This window comes from Gossypium hirsutum, chromosome D10, assembly GCF_007990345.1.
Source record: "Gossypium hirsutum isolate 1008001.06 chromosome D10, Gossypium_hirsutum_v2.1, whole genome shotgun sequence".
Taxonomy (NCBI): domain Eukaryota; kingdom Viridiplantae; phylum Streptophyta; class Magnoliopsida; order Malvales; family Malvaceae; genus Gossypium; species Gossypium hirsutum.
Window position 1 is genome coordinate 2,318,377 of NC_053446.1, and position 17,809 is coordinate 2,336,185.

General features: G+C 31.2%; 1 protein-coding gene, 1 non-coding gene and 1 pseudogene across 2 annotated transcripts; 2 read left to right on the top strand and 1 right to left on the bottom strand.

Moving 5' to 3' along the window:
* Positions 1–1,269: 1,269 nt before the first annotated feature.
* LOC107924916 (uncharacterized) lies at positions 1,270–2,276 on the bottom strand. The gene has a single exon (XM_016855494.2). The coding sequence runs from the start codon at positions 1,969–1,971 to the stop codon at positions 1,498–1,500; it is 474 nt and encodes a 157-aa protein (XP_016710983.2). The 5' UTR covers positions 1,972–2,276; the 3' UTR covers positions 1,270–1,497.
* A 6,158-nt stretch (positions 2,277–8,434) lies between these two features.
* On the top strand, positions 8,435–10,824 carry LOC121222297 (L-type lectin-domain containing receptor kinase VII.1-like; annotated as a pseudogene).
* A 157-nt stretch (positions 10,825–10,981) lies between these two features.
* On the top strand, positions 10,982–11,052 carry TRNAG-GCC (transfer RNA glycine (anticodon GCC)). Its single transcript has one exon. It is a non-coding gene; the product is annotated as a tRNA-Gly (tRNA).
* Positions 11,053–17,809: the final 6,757 nt, after the last annotated feature.

Sequence of the window (17,809 nt, forward strand, 5' to 3'; positions counted from 1 at the left end):
AATCTGCTAAGAAGGAACCATTGGGCAATTGCTAACAAACAACTGTTGAGATCAAATAGCATATCACAAGCTCAACTTTTAACCGAAGATGAACAGTAATACCAGTCCAACCACAGCAACAACAGCATTAATACTCAAGTTTAAGTAGCATGTATTTGGTTAAAATATGCTATAGGTCCCCGTGCTCTTCACAAATTTCAAATTTAGTCTCTTTACTTTTATTTTCAAGAAATTAGTTTATCTGTTTTTAAAATTCTAAAATTCTGGTTCAATTTTTAATGCTGTTAAATTTATTAGTGTGACATTTTGTGATTAAAAAAAATATTCACTTAGTGGAAATATAACTAAAATAATGACACTATAATAAAGATGAATTGAATAAAGTAATTTTAATAGTATTAACAATTAGATTTAAATTTTGAATTCTGAAAAATAGATAATTAAACTTATAGAAATAAAAGTATAGAAACTAAATTTTAAATTTACCAAAAGTGCTGAAACTTATGACTTACTGTAACTCACGGAGAAAATAATAATCAAATTTAACTTAATTTCAAGTTTAATTGGAATTCAATACAAAAGATTTAGCTTAAATTGTATATTTAAAAAGTCACAATTTTTACCGATTGAGTCATAGTTCGATTGATATGGGCATTGTTTCCAGTTAGAGGTGATCATGGGTTGGGCTACCTTACCCGGCCCAATAGCCTGTCCAAAAAATGAGAGGGTTCTGGTAAAAATATAAGCCCTAAATATGAGTTTGGGCAAAAAAATAAAGCCCGTTTTGGAAAAAATGAGGCCCATTTTCTAAACGGGCCAGACATTGATAAAACCTTTTTAGCCCGGGCCCGACCCGACCTGAATTATATATTAAATATATATTTTTATTTTTAATCCTGTTTGGCATAGATAGATTGAGCTATATTTAAGGAATTATCAAATATATATTTAATCAAATATATTAAAAAGATATATTATATATTAAATATATATTTAATATGGGCTGGGCCGGGCCAATCTCGAGCTTAGTAATTTTCTTTCGGATTGGGCTTAGACAAATTTTTAGGCTCATATTTCGGGCCGGGCCAAGCCCGAGCCTAGAAAGTGGGCCTAAAATTTTGTCTAGGTCCGGCTCGAACCCGACCCATGATCATCTATATTGCTAGTACGAGGATATGGGTTTCAGTGTGCTGAACCGTATTGTCATTCTATTTTTAAGTTGGAGAGGGACTATGGGTATTTTTAGACGTTATATAAAAAAAACAGATATGATCAAAATTTATAATAAATTTATTAAAGGAAAATTTTAAGTATTTACAATCTAATTTCAAAGGGCAAATAAAACACACAGGATGAATTTTTCTTAAATTCTGACCCATACCCAATAATTTTACATTCTTTCAAAAAGACCCAAATTATTAACTTCACAAAATATACATTTCCATATTACCAAAAAAAAAAAACAGAGCAAAATTTTAACAAGAAAAATGAAAATATCTAATCATACTTTTCTCTCCAAGAGTAAACCAAAAAGGAAACCCAAGAAAGAGCCAATAAAATATCGCCAACCGTTTGCCTAATACAATCCCAAGCCAAATCCTCCACTCTGGTCTCGAACCAAAACCTCCACACGGCCATGAAAACGTGCAAGAAGGTGCAGCCGGCGGCGAAGAAGGACTGGAAATCGGTGTCTTCAACGAAGGAGACCATGAAGAGCAAGAAGCCGATGGTGAACAAGAGCAGGCCGGAGAACGAATCGGAGGTCCGGATCAGGAGTTGGTCGTGTGGGGTGGAGCCGAGGAGCTTGGTGGCAGTTTCGATCCCGTGCGTGAAGGTGTAGATTTCTTTCATACGGAACATCATGAAGGCGCCGCTTGATATGGCGATGGCCGAGTGGAGGAGACAGATCAGCATGAAGCACGACGACGGCGGTGATGACGAAGGCGATGGTGACGATGTTCTCGTTGCCATTTTCGTGGGTTTTTTTCCTGAATTCGACCGGATGGACGGTTGTAATTTTGTTAAGGATTTCTTAAAATAGGCATGGTTGTAGTGGAATAAGACACTGACTCTTCGAGTTTATTTCAGGAAGCAAAGACTAAACGAAGAAGAGGTAGAGAAAAAAGGATTTTCGCTAGTTTTATCGGTGATTTCTTTTAGGCTTAATTGTTGTTTTAGTCCCTATACTATATTAAAATTTTATATTTATCCTTTCTACTTTAATTTATGTAATTTGATATCTGTATTTTTATAATATTATTAGTAAACCTAAATTAATAACATATTTTTATATATTTCCTTAAATTAATAATATATTTAGCTGTTACCATTAAATTAATAACATATTTAAAAAAAAAACTTAAACATTCAGCTAACATGTAAATTTATAATTAGTAGAATATTATTTATATTTTCATGTAACCTTAACTCTGTGACCAATTTAGTTATATTTTTATGGACCTTAAACATTCAACTAACATTTTTATGAATACGGATATGCTAGTGATATTGTAAAAATAGAGAGATCAAATTCTACTAAATTAAAATTTAAATGATTAAAGTTTAAATTTTAAATATAATAGAGGGACTAAAACTGAATTAGACCATTTATTTTACTAATTTTGTGAAAGATTCTGCCGAGTTGGGTTTAAATGAAGATAAGGATCTGGTGGGACCCAATTTCTGGGACATTAAATAATCCTCTTGTCCTTTGCTACAACCACGTGCCGGAATCTAATTAGTGCCGACAGGTACGTTTCCGTATGACTGTGAAAATAAAATCCTAAAATTTCAACCAAAAAATTTTGATTCTAAATTTTATATTTTTTTTATTTTATTAAAATAAAATTAATAAATTCTTTTTCACCGTGGTATTAAAATATGAAGGTGAAATTTTTTGTTGAATAAAAGTTTTACTTTCGGTCTCAAAAATTGGGATTGAAAGTAAAATGTTATTAAGATTAATTAATTTGTGTATTAAGATTTTCTTTTGTTGATTGAAAAATTGGTCGATGATTTCATTTTAAAAAAATTGAAATTTTTACATTGGTTAAATAAAAAGTGAGTATTTCAAATTAATCCAAACAAAAAGAAACTCTAATTTTTTTGGAATGAAATGACCGATCAATTTTTTCAATCAAGAAAAGCAAACACATAATATCCAAATTGATTAATCTTAATAATCCTAAACTCTTGTTTTCTATTGCATTTTTTTCTCAAAAAAAAATTCTAAAAGTAAAAATTATCCAAAAAAATTTCACCCTAAAACTTCAATTACATGATGAAAAAAAAAAGAGAAAATTTGAGTGTTGTTGATTTTATTTTAATATGGTAAGATAAATACAAATCTAAGGTTTAAAACCATTTATTTTGATCTAATGGTTAAGATCATTTTAGTTCTTATGATTTTTATTTTAAAAATTCTCGCTATAATTGTCGCATATTAATTATATAGCTTTATCATGCAAAATATGCTAAAAAAATTAGGGTTTAGGATTTAAGCTTCTAATATTAATAGTTTTCTAATTAGCATAACCTTTCGGTTTACAATATATATATTTTTTCTTCTCTTCCAAAATCATTTCTTAAAAGTAATGTTATTGAAATCAGATCGAATTGGTGGATATATCGGTTTGGATAAAGGGTTTGAATTTGCTTTTGAGTAAATGATTTAGGGTCGATAAAAATAAAAAATTAAGATAAAAACTGACAGTTGAATCAATTTATATTTTTATATTTTAATTATTTAGTTAATTATCATTGAATCGAGGATCAAGCCAATTAAACTAAGAAGTGATAGTCTGATTGGTTTGACTAGACCTGTCCATGGGCCGGGCCGGGTCCAGAAAATTTTTTTGGCCCGCCTCCTAAGCCCGAGCCCGGCCCGGCCCAAAATATGGGCCTAAAATTTTGCCCAGGCCCGACCCGAGAAAAATATCATAAGCCCGAGCCCGGACCAGCCCATTTTTACAATAAACATTAAAAAAATATTTTAAAAATAAAAAATATATTTTAAAAGTATTTTAAAATTAAAAAATAAAAATAAAAAATATATATTTATTATATTCGGGCCGGGCACGGGCCAAAAAAGTGGTGCCCGAGGCCCGGCCCTTTTTAAATGGGTCTCGTTTTTTTGCCCAAGCCCATATTTCGGGCCTATATTTTTATCTGAACCCTCCCATATTTTAGGCGGGCCGGGCCGCCCGGCCCATGGACAGGTCTAGGTTTGACCATCGATCAGGTTTTTTAAACATTGGTTAAAATCTAAAAATCATAAAGTCATGTACTCATTATGATAGCTTAAATAATTGTAATATCACACTAGATAATTAAATATTTATTTCAATTAAAATTGAATTGGTTTATTAGATTCAGCTTGACTCAGTTTTTGTTTCATTCAACTCGAGTCATCAAAATTTCAAATCAAGTTCAGTTTGTCAAACTACAATTTAACTTAAGTAACTTGATTTTTTTTTTCACTCAATATAACTCAACTTGATTCGATAACTCGTTGTAGATAAACGGAGGGCAACCCCTCAACAAAGATCCAACTCTATACTAGTTATGAATTTTAGCAATAGAAATAGATTAAATTTTTAATAAAGAACCAATTTAACGTTTGATCTAACCTATGGTGATTATTTTACTCATTTTTAAATAAAATAAATAAAATATAATTTAACTCCTCCTAATACAAGGACTTCCATAATATTTTTACCATTTTTACGCTAAGACATTTGCCCTATTGTAACCTCCTTTATTGTTCGATTCAATAACTCTAACACCAATTAAGAAAAAAAGCTGCAAATCTAAAGATATAATTATCTCTTTCATATTTATGGATTTGACTTTCCAGATAAACAAATTTGAACGAAATTTGACTACTACGAAGGAGCTCGCGACCGTAGCATCATGAGATCAAGAGGGGAAGAATGTCACCCCATAACTCTCTCTATACAAGTAGGAAAGGTGCATTAATTGCATGCTGGGAAGGAAATGGAAAATCTTTGGATGCATAAACCAATGTGTATTGCACATCCAATTAAGCACTCGATCATATTAAAGACAAAAGAGTTTGCGCATGATAACACTCCCAACACACCAAATCAAGCTAGCTAAGTTGACAAATGCTTTCTTAAAGAATTTGGTAGGGATTTGAATTTTGGTTAAAAAGTCTCTAAAAACAGCCTCGAAAATTCCCTACCATTCGCAGACATATCATGGTCGTGTTCCGAAGTCCTTTCCAAAGCATATGTAGTTCATTATTTCTCACCTATTAATTATGAATACATATATTTAAATATTCATGTATTTGAATTTGGTTACGTCATATCGATGTTAATTTTTTTATTTAAATTCAGAGGTGAAGTCAGAAAACTTTTTTAAGAATCGACATTAAATTGTAATTTTTTACGATAGTAAAATATAATTTCATAATTTTAATAGTCTATATCTTTATAAATTCTAAAGGATTAAATCAACTTTTTTATTATTTTTAAGTTTTTAAAATACAAATTTATCTTTACTAATTTAAAATTTTAAACATTTTAAAGAACTTAAATGGAAAATTTTTCATTCAGGGGGGCCAAGGCCCTGCCACCCCCTAACTACGCCCCTGTTTGAATTCAATTATAATCAAAGAAAATAGATCTTTCGATACATATGTTTAACCCTCCTAACAGTGGTGAATTTAGGCGTTGGCAGGACCCAGCTTTCTTAAAATGAAAATTTTTCTATTTAGGTCTCTTTATAGTTTATAACAATTTAAATTAATAATAGTAAAATTGTTCTCTGGCCTCCCAAAAATCATAAAAATTCGATTTAATTATTTAAAAATTATAAAGATATAAACTATTAAAATAGTAAAATTATATTTTTACTATAGTAAAAATATATAATTTAATTTCGACCCCACAAACAAATTTTGGCTTAATCCCTACCTCTTAATAAGGATCTCTAGGTAAAGACTAGAAAGCTAGAAAAGTACCCAAAAAAAAAAGTGTCAAAAGAAACTTCAAAGATGGCTAAAGAAAATTAATCTGTTTTGCTTAGCCGAATAGAAGAGGAATTTTACTTTTATTTCAAGCGTGGATTTAGCAATTTAAACATGTTAGGACTTCGGGGGAAGGGTACTATTAGACCTGTCCATGGGTCGGGGCGGCCCGGCCTGATTGCCCGCTCAAAATATGGGAGAGTTCGGGTAAAAATATAGGCCCAAAATATGGACTTTGGCAAAAAAACGAGGCCCGTTCAAAAAACGGGCCGGGCCTCGAGCATCACTTTTTTGGCCTAAGCCCGGCCCAGCCCGAATATAATAAATATATATTTTTATTTTTTATTTTTAAAATACTTTTAAAATAATTTTTTTATTTTTTATTTTTAAAATAATTTTTAATGTTTATTTTAAAAATAGGCCAAGTCGTGCCGGGCTCGGGCTTATGATATTTTTCCCGAGCCGGGCCTGGGCAAAATTTTAGGCCCATATTTCGGGCCGGGTTGGGCCCGGGCCTAGGAGGCGGGCCGAAAAATTTTTTGGGCCCGGCCCATGGACAGGTCTAGGTACTATTTTACCGTCATATTTGGTCAACAATTTATGTAGATAATCTATGTTTAATTTTGAATAAATTAAAATATAATATTACTATTATTTTACGTTAAAAATATATTAATAAATATTTTATTTTGAATTAATATAATAAAATATAGTATAAATTTAAAAAATTATACTATATGATAAACATAATTATATTAATAAAGAGTTAATATTTGATACATTGATAATGAATTTTGCTCCTATGGGGCATCTGTCAACCCCTTTATCTTGCTTGTGGGGTTTAAAAATTCTACTGGTAGAGTGGCAGTGAATAAAATATTATTTTTTAACGAATTTAGTTGTTAATATATGAATATATGATTAGTATTTGATTAGTGGTAGTGTACTTTTTTTATTCCATAATTAGTTTTAAATTTTTTTCATGTATTTCTTTTTTTAATATTTTACTATACCCGTATAAGACACTTGTCAAGCCCTTAACATTGCTATTGATTTTAGCGTAAAAATATTATGAGAGCTTTTGTACTAAGAGTTAGATTTATTTTGCTTTCTTTAATTAATAGAATGGGCAAATTAGTCCATATTCATTAGATCAATGAGTAAACTTGTCATTCTGTTAAAAATTCAATCCATTTTTACTGTAAAAAAATCTATCCTTGCACATCAATATGAGATACACGTGGCACATCACGTGTAAGTGTTTAGTTATTCCATTAACCACATCAATTTTCAACAATAGAAATAAATGAAATTTTTAACAAAAATTATCAATTTACTCTTTGATCTAATGTGAAAGAATTAATTTATCGATTTTTTAAGTAAAAAATAAGGAGATAAAAAGCAATTTAGCTTTTAATATAATTACCTTCACCATATTTTTTATCCAACTTCAACTACATCTTTTTCATGAATTTCGGAAAAATACATTGAGATTTATGAAATTATTAAAAATAAATATATTTTAATAAAAGGTTACAAGTGAATTAAAAATTAGTAATTCATATGGGGCAATTATAAACTTAAAAGATTTATATTTAAAAAATATTTTATGAAATAAAAATAAATTTATTAATTATATATATTTAATATTATCTTTATCAATGTCGTCCTTGACTTTTCAACTTCAAAGCTAGGTATCTTTTCATAATTAAGATATGTAATTCACATCTCAATTTCATATACTGTTTGCTATGCATTGCAAGTTATTAATTTAAGCCCCCAAAATGTGAAAATTTAAATGTTTAAATATGTCTCAATCCCTATAATTTTTGAACTTTTAAAATTTAGTCCCTCTACTTTTATTTTGAAGAATTTAATATTTCTACTTGTTTGATTTGAAAATTAAAATCCACCTAATGGTATCGCCAATAGGTTTCATTAAATTTAAATATATAATATTTTGTTATTTAAAGTTTTGATTTAAAAATTAAAAATTAAAATTTAAAATCCAACTCATAACACATATTCGAATTTAACAGGAGTGAATTAATAGTATTATCAATTGAATTTTAAATTTTTTTGGAATAATCTCATTATAGATTCTCATAATTTTTTTTTGACATAAATAGGAGGATAATACTCGAACTTACATCCTCCTGCATTGGTAACAATGCTCATGCCAATCCAGTAAGATTCAAAAAATCAGATTAAAGTGTTGTTTGATATGAAAAGTTAAGTGTTGAAAATTAGACCAAAGTTAACTACGGCAATTTATTTTCCAGCTTGACGTTTTCAAGAAGATCACGTTGTCAGCTTCCATAAGAATGTCAAACAAATTTGTATAATATCTACATGCAATCAATCTAAAAATTTCCAATATTCAAACCCTAAATCCTAGCTTTGCAATATCTTAATCATTTGAGGGGCAAAACCATAAAAAAAAAAGAAAAAAAAGACCATGGACTTTTAAAAACCTCAAATAGTACTACGAACTTATCAAACTTGAATTCTCCCGTGAACAAAGTAGCTCTCCAGGTTCTTTTTTGTGTTTGCAGCCTGCTGCAGGCTGCAGCAATGGAGAAGAAACACCCAAAGCTTGTCTTGTTTGTTCTTATGTTCTTTATAATCACCATATATCAACCTATTTCATCACTTGATTTCGTCTTCAATGGCTTCAACAACTCAACTGATGTTTTACTCTACGGCATAGCCGACATAGATTCTTCCAACATCCTTACACTCACGAACGAAACTGATTTCGTTGTCGGTCGAGGTCTTTACAGCTCAAAAATCCCAACAAAATCCCCTAATTCATCTCACGTTCTTCCTTTTTCAACCTCTTTTATCTTCTCCATGACTCCTTCGAGTAACAAAGAAACCCTACCTGGACATGGGATTGTCTTCATTTTTACACCAAGTCCAGGCATCGATGGGACAACCTCGTCACAACATCTTGGTCTTTTCAACCTTACTAACGATGGAGACAGTGATAACCATGTCTTTGGTGTTGAGTTCGATGTGTTTTTAAACCAAGAATTTGAAGACATGGATGATAACCATGTCGGAATCGATGTTAATTCACTTAAATCAACAAGCTCCCACACGGCAGGTTACTGGCCCGACAATGGAGATCAGGGTTTTGAGGAACTTAAGCTTAACAGTGGTGAGAATATCAGGTTTGGATTGAATATGCTGATTCGGTTGTTAATGTAACTGTGGCACCTATAGGAACCAAAAGGCCTAAACGTCCATTATTGAATGTTTCTTTGGATTTATCTGATGTTTTTGAAGATGAAATGTATGTTGGATTTACTTCATCAACTGGTAGATTGGTTCAAAGTCATAGGATTTTAGCTTGGAGTTTCAGTAACTCGAATTTTCGATTAAGTGAAAGGTTGATCACTACTAGTTTACCTTCATTTATTATCCCCAAAACACCATTTTATAAGCACAGATCGTTTATTGTTGGTGTCACAATGGGGAGCTTCCTTGTTCTTGTTTTGATTGCCCTGTTTTCTCTGTTTTTGGTTAAGAAGAAAGCAAGGGAAAGAGCGGCAACGGAAGATTGGGAATTCGAGTATTGGCCGCATAAGATGACATACAGAGAGATCGATGCAGCTACCGATGGTTTCTCCGATGAAAACGTGATTGGTTTCGGGGGAAACGGAAAGGTTCACAAGGGTGTTTTACAAGGAGGAACAGAGATAGCTGTGAAACGAATTTCGCACGAAAATGATGGCATGAGAGAGTTTTTGGCCGAGGTGTCGAGTCTCGGTCGGTTAAAGCACCGGAGTTTGGTCAGTTTAAAAGGTTGGTGTAAGAAAGAAAAAGGTACATTCATGTTGGTTTATGATTATATGGAAAATGGGAGCTTAGACAAGAGGATATACTATGATTTTGATGAGCCCAAAATGTTGAATTATAATGATAGAATTAGAATCATAAAAGATGTTGCTTCAGCAATATTGTATTTGCATGAAGGATGGGAAGCTAAGGTCTTACATAGGGATATTAAAGCAAGCAATGTATTGCTTGATAAGTACATGAATGGAAGGTTAGGTGATTTTGGGTTAGCCCGAATGCACGGGCATGGTCAAGCAGCTAGTACAACACGTGTGGTTGGAACCGTGGGTTACTTGGCACCCGAAGTGTTTAGATGCCAATGAGCATCGACACGAACCGATGTGTTCAGTTTTGGGATCTTAATCTTAGAGGTCATGTGTGGGAGGAGACCTGTAGAAGAAGGGAAGCCGGGTTTGGTGAATTGGGTATGGGAATTGATGATGCAAAACCAATTACTCGCCGCGGTCGATCCACGGTTAAGAACCAATGATGAAGAGGTGGAGAAGGTGCTGCATTTAGGCTTGTTGTGCTCATATCCTGACCCAAATTCAAGACCAACAATGAGACAAGTAGTTAAAGTGTTGGAGGGGAAGAATGAGCCTTGTGAAGCAGAAACGGAGGATATGGAAGCATACTTGTTGCACAAGGTGAAGACTAGAGATATGTGGATTAATTACTCTCGGAATTTTGGGTATGCGTTACACCCCACCATCGATAATATTCGACGGCCACATTCGTCTTTTATGTCACTGCCTTGGACCAACAGCATTGTGGAAGGTAGATAAATTTTTAATCATTTGTTGGTTCTAATGTATTTGAAGCACAAGCATGCCTTGGAAGGACTCTGCAAAGATGAATCATTAGGTGGGGGATTGGGGATGGGCTTTTTCTTTTGTGATATTTAGGCCTGTCATTGTATCCGTGTATGTTAAAAGTTTTGAACACACATTATTGTGATGATTAAAAGATGAGTTTATTTTTTTGGGTTATGAATGTCATCCATGAAATTGGTGATTGTATGCTGTTTGTCTTAGTAAATATCGACTATGCCTAGAAACTACAGACCATGGTCACCATTTTGGTATTTCTTTTGAAAATAATCTATAGTTAGATGTAATATTTTTAATGAATTAAAATATCCAATAAGCACCAGTGGTCTAGTGGTAGAATAGTACCCTGCCACGGTACAGACCCGGGTTCGATTCCCGGCTGGTGCATTTCATGTTTTTTTTAGTCTGGTTAAATTCTGCTATTAGTCCCTTCACTTTGCAAAAGTTGCAGATTTTTTCTCTATCCTTTAATTTGATCATTTTAGCCCCTATACTTTTTGAATTTTAGTCCCTGTATTTTTCGAATTTTAGTCATGACCCAAACAATATCAGTTAAATTCGTTTGGTTAAATTCAATTACTAGTCATCATGTACTGTGTGTATAATTGTAGATTTAGCTCATATTCTTCAATTGAATCATTTTAAGTCTCTATACTTTTCAAAATTTGTAATTTTAATCCTGACTCAAAACACAATCGTTAATTCATTAACGAGACTTTTAGCAATATGTGGAAATAACAAGTTGATATGGAATTACACATATGATAATATGTTTGCTGCATCAGATTTTAGAAATGGCAGAACTTAACTGAATGAATTTAACAATTATTTGTTTCGTGAGGACTAAAATTTTAAAATTTGAAAAGTAGAGGAACTAAAAATGACCAAATTAAAGTACAAGGATGAAATCCACAGCTTCCATAAAGTACAGGAACTAATAGCAGAATTTAACCTTTTAGTTTTCTGCGGTTTACTGTTATAGGCACAAGCACTGAAGCAGCATTGTTCTTCATGGTGGCTGATCTTTTGGTGGGTGTTCTCTTGGCTATCCCATAATGTATTGAGTTCTTTTAATGACACCAATCTTTAGGGTTTAGGATGGGTGAACTCATGATTAAAGCTTGTAGCTCTGCTAAACCAGCAGGTGCACTGTTGCATCCTGTATTTTTGATCAGTTGCAGCAGAAACTAAAAGCAATGGCTCCACATTAACCCCATTGTTTGCCAAATACACAAAGCTAACTACAGTAGGGGAAAAGTCCACTAGAAAGATATTTAGAAGTTTTGCCAAATACCTTCTAAAAATCCTTTTAATTTATGCCTGCCATTGAATGTTATAATGCTACTGCCAGATATAGTAGCCTCAGATCTCAGTTCAGTTTTCATTGCTCTTCAGGCAGTGAACTTATATTTTTCTTGTGAGGTTGACATGAACTCTCTATGCAAAAGATATTTAATGTTTTTGTCATTTTATAAAATGAGCCTTCCTTAGTTCAGTTGCTAGAGCGGAGGACTGTAGTGGGGTTTCCCTGATTGTGTAATCCTTAGGTCACTGGTTCAAATCCGGTAGGTCGAATTTTCATTTCTTAAGAAATTTAATTTTATTTTTTTTTAGCTAATTTCGTTCAATTATATATATACTTAAGGGTAAGGGTAATTATACTAAGTTCACTAAATTATTAGTAAGCTTATGTTTTAGTCATTTGACTTTAAAAAGTTACAAAATGATCACTGAATCGTTTGAAAGTTTTCATTTAAGTCACTGGGTTGTTAAAATCGTTGTTGCAGGGCCTTCTCTATTTGCACCACTTACACCAATCAAAAGTTTTCATTCCTCTTTTCTTGTACAGTTTAGTTTTCTTTTTCATAAAATAACTTTGAAAGTGATGAATCTATGAACCAAAATCCAAACAACTTTCTTCTCAGACATTGATTGTTAGATCAACTTGGATCTAAGGTATGTTTCTATTTGTCGATGGGTATTGATCTACCATATCGATCATCAAATTATCGCTTGGAGCTCACTAACAAAATTTAAAAAAAAAATTCAATAACCAGTAACTTAAATTAAAACTTCTGAACATTTCAATGATTTTACATTTTTTTTTAAATTAAGTCACCGCTTACTAACTTTGAATTTAATTTACTTGTATAAATTAAAAGGCAATGGACCAATTCTTTTCAATTTATTTGTATTTTTATTATTGAATATTTGTTTAGTGATCCAATGAAGAAAGTGAAAACTATAAGCAAAACCCACATGGGCATTAACAGCTATTCATGTCCACCCATTTGTCTAACTATATACAGCAACTTGGCTGGCACTTTGGGCGCCCTCCATTTTATTATAAACCAAAAAGAATATGTCTAGCTTGTAATAAAAGTATGGAAGAAACATTTGCAGCAGCAATTTGTTGCTGTCATAATCTTAATTGAGCACTTCATAACTAAGAGGGACCAAAAGCGTTGTTATACCCTTTTAGCTTAGGACTGAAGCTAGGTGTTCATGGGCCGAGCCAAGAAGGATTCGGATCAAGACTGTGCATGATATTATCATACTTTATGCTTGCTTGATCCCAGCCTGGTCTAAAATATGAGCCTAAAATTTTACCAAATCTAGTTCATATTTGTAAATGATTAACTCAAATCCATTTTAGACCTGCCCATGTTATTTTTTAAAAAATTTAAAATTTATATTTATATTATCTTAATTTAATATTTAATAATTTTATATATTTTTATTTGTTGAAATTTTATATGTAGCCACCTTAACAATTTTTAATGTTTACATTATAGTAGTAATACTATACACTACTATAGATTTAATTTTTATGTGTTATAAATCACATAATATATAAAAATAACATAATGCAAAACATTATTAACTTAAAAACTAATTGGGTTGGGCCGAGCTCGAGCTTTGAATGTTCAAGCTCAACCTACATTTTTAAATAGGCCTAATTTTTTGCCCAAGCCTATTTTTTGGCTTAACTTTAAAAAACACGATAAGATTTCATGCCATCATTATCTCTTTCGAATAGGAGAATGACGTGGAATCACAGTTTGATTCAATCATTTCTCTAAAAAAATGGCGAATGTTTAATTTCTTTCTCTTCATCAAAAACTTATAACACTATATTTCTGTTTTCATTTATTGGGTTTGAATCAGGAAATGAGTGTGAATGTGAATGAACCCTCGCAGAGTTGAAAGCTTTCTCAAAGCAGATCAAGAATGCTTTGAGTTTCTTGAAACGGTAAGTCTGGTGTATGATGTATTCCTCCATCGACGATTACCACAAGGCAATGGAACTTTGCTAAGGCTGTGAGCCTAGCTCTAGCTTAGCTTTGAAATCCAAACCCAATCACCGCCACTTTCATCTCTTTACAAATTAAAACCTTTGGATTTGTTTCAATATGCAATAGCTAAAGCTATTAATGAATATACTAATACTGCTGAAGTAGAAATAAAAGAGATTAATAATAAAATTATTGAACTCTTTGAACCAAACAGGTTCACTACTGAAATTCAGCCAAAATTATTAGATTTAAGAGATCTGTCAATTCCAAGAGATTGGATGATGGAAAAAATTAATAATTCTAGTACTTCTAAACCAGTTAGTACTATAGAATATATGTCATCAGGAAATAAATTGTATTTTAAAAATAATTGTATAACAAATACAAATGAAAATTTAGTTTTACCCTCTAATTATCAACCAGATGAAGAAGAGGATAATATTAGTACAAATAGTACACCAATAGGAATTAAAACTGTTCAAATTCCTATATTTCCTACTGATCCTAGTAATAATTCTAGAAAAACTAGAATGGAAGAAATTCAAACTTCAACAATTGATAAAAAGTCAAAAGTTGGAATAAATATCAAAATCACATTTCAATTTAAAAAATATAAAAAAATATTCTTTAAATGTTTTTATTGATACTGGAGCTACAATTTGTAGTTGCAGAAGAAATGCAATTCCTGTAGAAAAATGGGAATTAATGAAAAAACCTATAAAAATAATAGGAATAGACGGTAGTAAAACTATTATACATTATAAAGTTAAAAATTTACCAATCTACATAAACAATGTTAGATTTGTGATTCCTAAAATTGTATGTTTTCCTAACATGAAAGGAGATATATTATTAGGAAATAATTTTATATGTAAATATTTACCTTTTACTATAGATAAAAATTCTATTTGATTATAGTAAAAGATGATTTTATAGAAATTCCAATTGAAGAAAATAATAAAATTGTGTGTAATAAAAAATTTACACCTATTAAAATTAATTAGTAGTTTATTACTAATATTTGCTGATTTTTTGAGCAGGCCTCATGGATAGAGGTAAACAGCCTCTAAAAGAAATAGTAGGTGAATGGACCGTTCACAAAAAGCCCAACAAAGGGAAAGCAGAATCAAAATCCAAAAAAGGATTTGTACCTGCACAAATACCATTTTATCCTAACCAAGGATATTATGTGTCCTATCCAATGGTAAACCAACCACTTGGATCAAATGTTTTAAATTACCCGATGGTAAACCAACCAATGGAAAATACTTTTTCATTGACCCCAAATACGGTAAGTCAATTACAATGGTCCCAAAATCCGAATTCAGTGTCACAAACAAGTTATGCTGAAGTCATTAAGGGAGTTGAGAATTTGTTGAACCAACAACAAATTCAAGAATTAAAAGATCTTTCAAAAATTAAAGATTTTTATAATACTGGTTTATCACCAGAAAATTATGATTTTATAAATGAGATATGGAGAACCCATATTTCAAATCAAAGAGCCAATTTCCGAAGAGCTCTTACCAAATTTTCATTATTCTTAGTTGAAAAAACAACTAAAGAAAATAAAGCTAAAGATTTACTATTAAAATCTATTTTATATAGAGAATGGGATGAATTCCAGTTAGAATTCATGGATATAAGGGAGATAAACAATCTTCTTGATATTATTCAATATTTTATTCATAAAGGGAAAAACAATTCTATTATGAATAAAGTATTTAGAATATGCATGTATAATAAAGCTAGGAAATTATTTCCGGTAGAAATATTCACAAAAATAAATGAAGTAATTTGCAGACAGCAAATTCAATTTTAAAAAGCTTTTTCAGAATATTTTCTACAGGCATATGTTTTTAACGATTATTTAGATAATGAATTTCCTACTTTAAAATACAGACTTGATCATGAACCATTTCATACCAATCACGGGGGGAAGAAGGGTTGAGAGGATGAGCGGAAGGGAATATAGACTCTTTATTAACAAAAGGAAAAGGTTACAAAAGAGAAGACTATTCTAAAAGAAAGTTTATGCGGAATTTACAAGATCGTATTCTAAAAGAAAGATAATGCGGAATGCGGATTTTACAAGATCGTATTCTAAAAGAAAGATAATGCGGAATTTACAAGATCCTATACAATTGAGCTTTCCTCCCTATTTATAGAGGAATTCTAAAAATTCTATATAATTGTATTTTGAATCCCGAACAGTGTTTCTGATAAGGATTCAGTTTCCAAATGGATGTGACTGCTTCCACGTCTCATTTGTCTTCTTGTATATTTAATTGCATGGACCTGGTTGTTTCCACGTTGCATGCTTCAATTAATGGCTGCTTCCATCACTTGCTTGTGTTATGGTAGCTTCCGTCATTGCTTACATCATCATTGGTTTGATGATAGCTTTTCCTGATGTATGACTTTTTATCTTCATCTGGATGTCTTTATCAAGCATTAATGGTTGTTTCCATCTTGCTTGCATTATCAATTCATCTTGATGTGATTTATCATTAATGGTTGCTTCCATCTTAATTCATCCCTCAAGGTGATGAATGGTAGATATATCTTGATGACAATTTTTCCACGTACTTCTGATTTGTTGTAGAATGTTAGATGGAAAATCTTCTATATTCATGTCTGCTATCTTTTTTAGCAGATTGATGCCTTCATCATTTTCTTCAATAAGATATGAATGATATGCTAATATTCTTCTTCCATCAGTTCTGAATTGATAATTTCTTTCTTGAAGAAGATATTTAGCTTTAGTCATTAAATCAACACCAGCTTGAATTTTCTTCCATCAGTTCCTACTTTGCCTGTTATCTTTTCTCATAAAAAGGGCTAAGATTCACACCATGTAGTCGGCTCGTTTAGTAGAAAGACTATTCAATAGAGCTGATCAATTTAATACTTCACTTGTGCTTGCAGAGTACCATTAGTTAATTTATGTGTATATTAAATTCGAGTTTGAATAGATAATTCCACCATTGAGTGGAAAATTGTTTTGTGGTGGCATTAAATTTAATGGAACATTTGAGCATATCGTGTGGCTAAAAATAGCCTAATGTTGATCCTTCTGGTAATTTCTCCTCTTCTTCAAGCTAGTTTACATTTCAAAAAAGATACGGATAATATTGCTTTGCGTGTACATGTTGTTGAGATCGGCACGGCACGTGCACGAAAAACATACAAAACGCTCAACATGTTTTCTTTGTTTTCTTGTTTCTTCTTCAAATGTCACTACTCACATGTTATGGTCCAAAATCGAAGTTTCCATTGAATATTTGGTATCCCATTCCTTCACATAATATGATTATGAAAAAATATATATAATATAAAAACATGGCATGCACTAAAAAAATTCGAATTTTAATTTTGAATAATTATAACGTTTATAAAAATAATATAAACTAGTTGTATAATATTAATCCTTAATAAATTAATATATAATATGATTAAATATAAAATTATTATAAGCTATTAAAATAGTAACTAAACAAAAGATATATTAAATAAACGTATCTACAACGTTTTCATTTAAGCTTTCTCATATTTTTCTATTTTTTTTTTCAAAAAATTATGATATTTTTAATTTAATATTTTTTATTAACACTTTTAAACTTAGAAACATAAAATAGTTTTTAATATTTACATTAAAATTTTAATATAAGTTGATTAAGTCTTAATTTGATTGACATAAATATTATTATCAATATAGAAGAACATGAGTTTAAGTATGTTGAAACGCATTATAACATTGTCGGATTGTGTTGAAATGGTGGCAAAGAACATTTGCATATTTTTTGCTAACACACGAAACGATGTTTGAGGTTTTCAATTTGACACTT

Coding starts and splice junctions, on each gene's coding strand:
- LOC107924916 (XM_016855494.2), bottom strand. CDS start 1,971: ATGGCAACGAGAACATCGTCACCATCGCCTTCGTCATCACCGCCGTCG.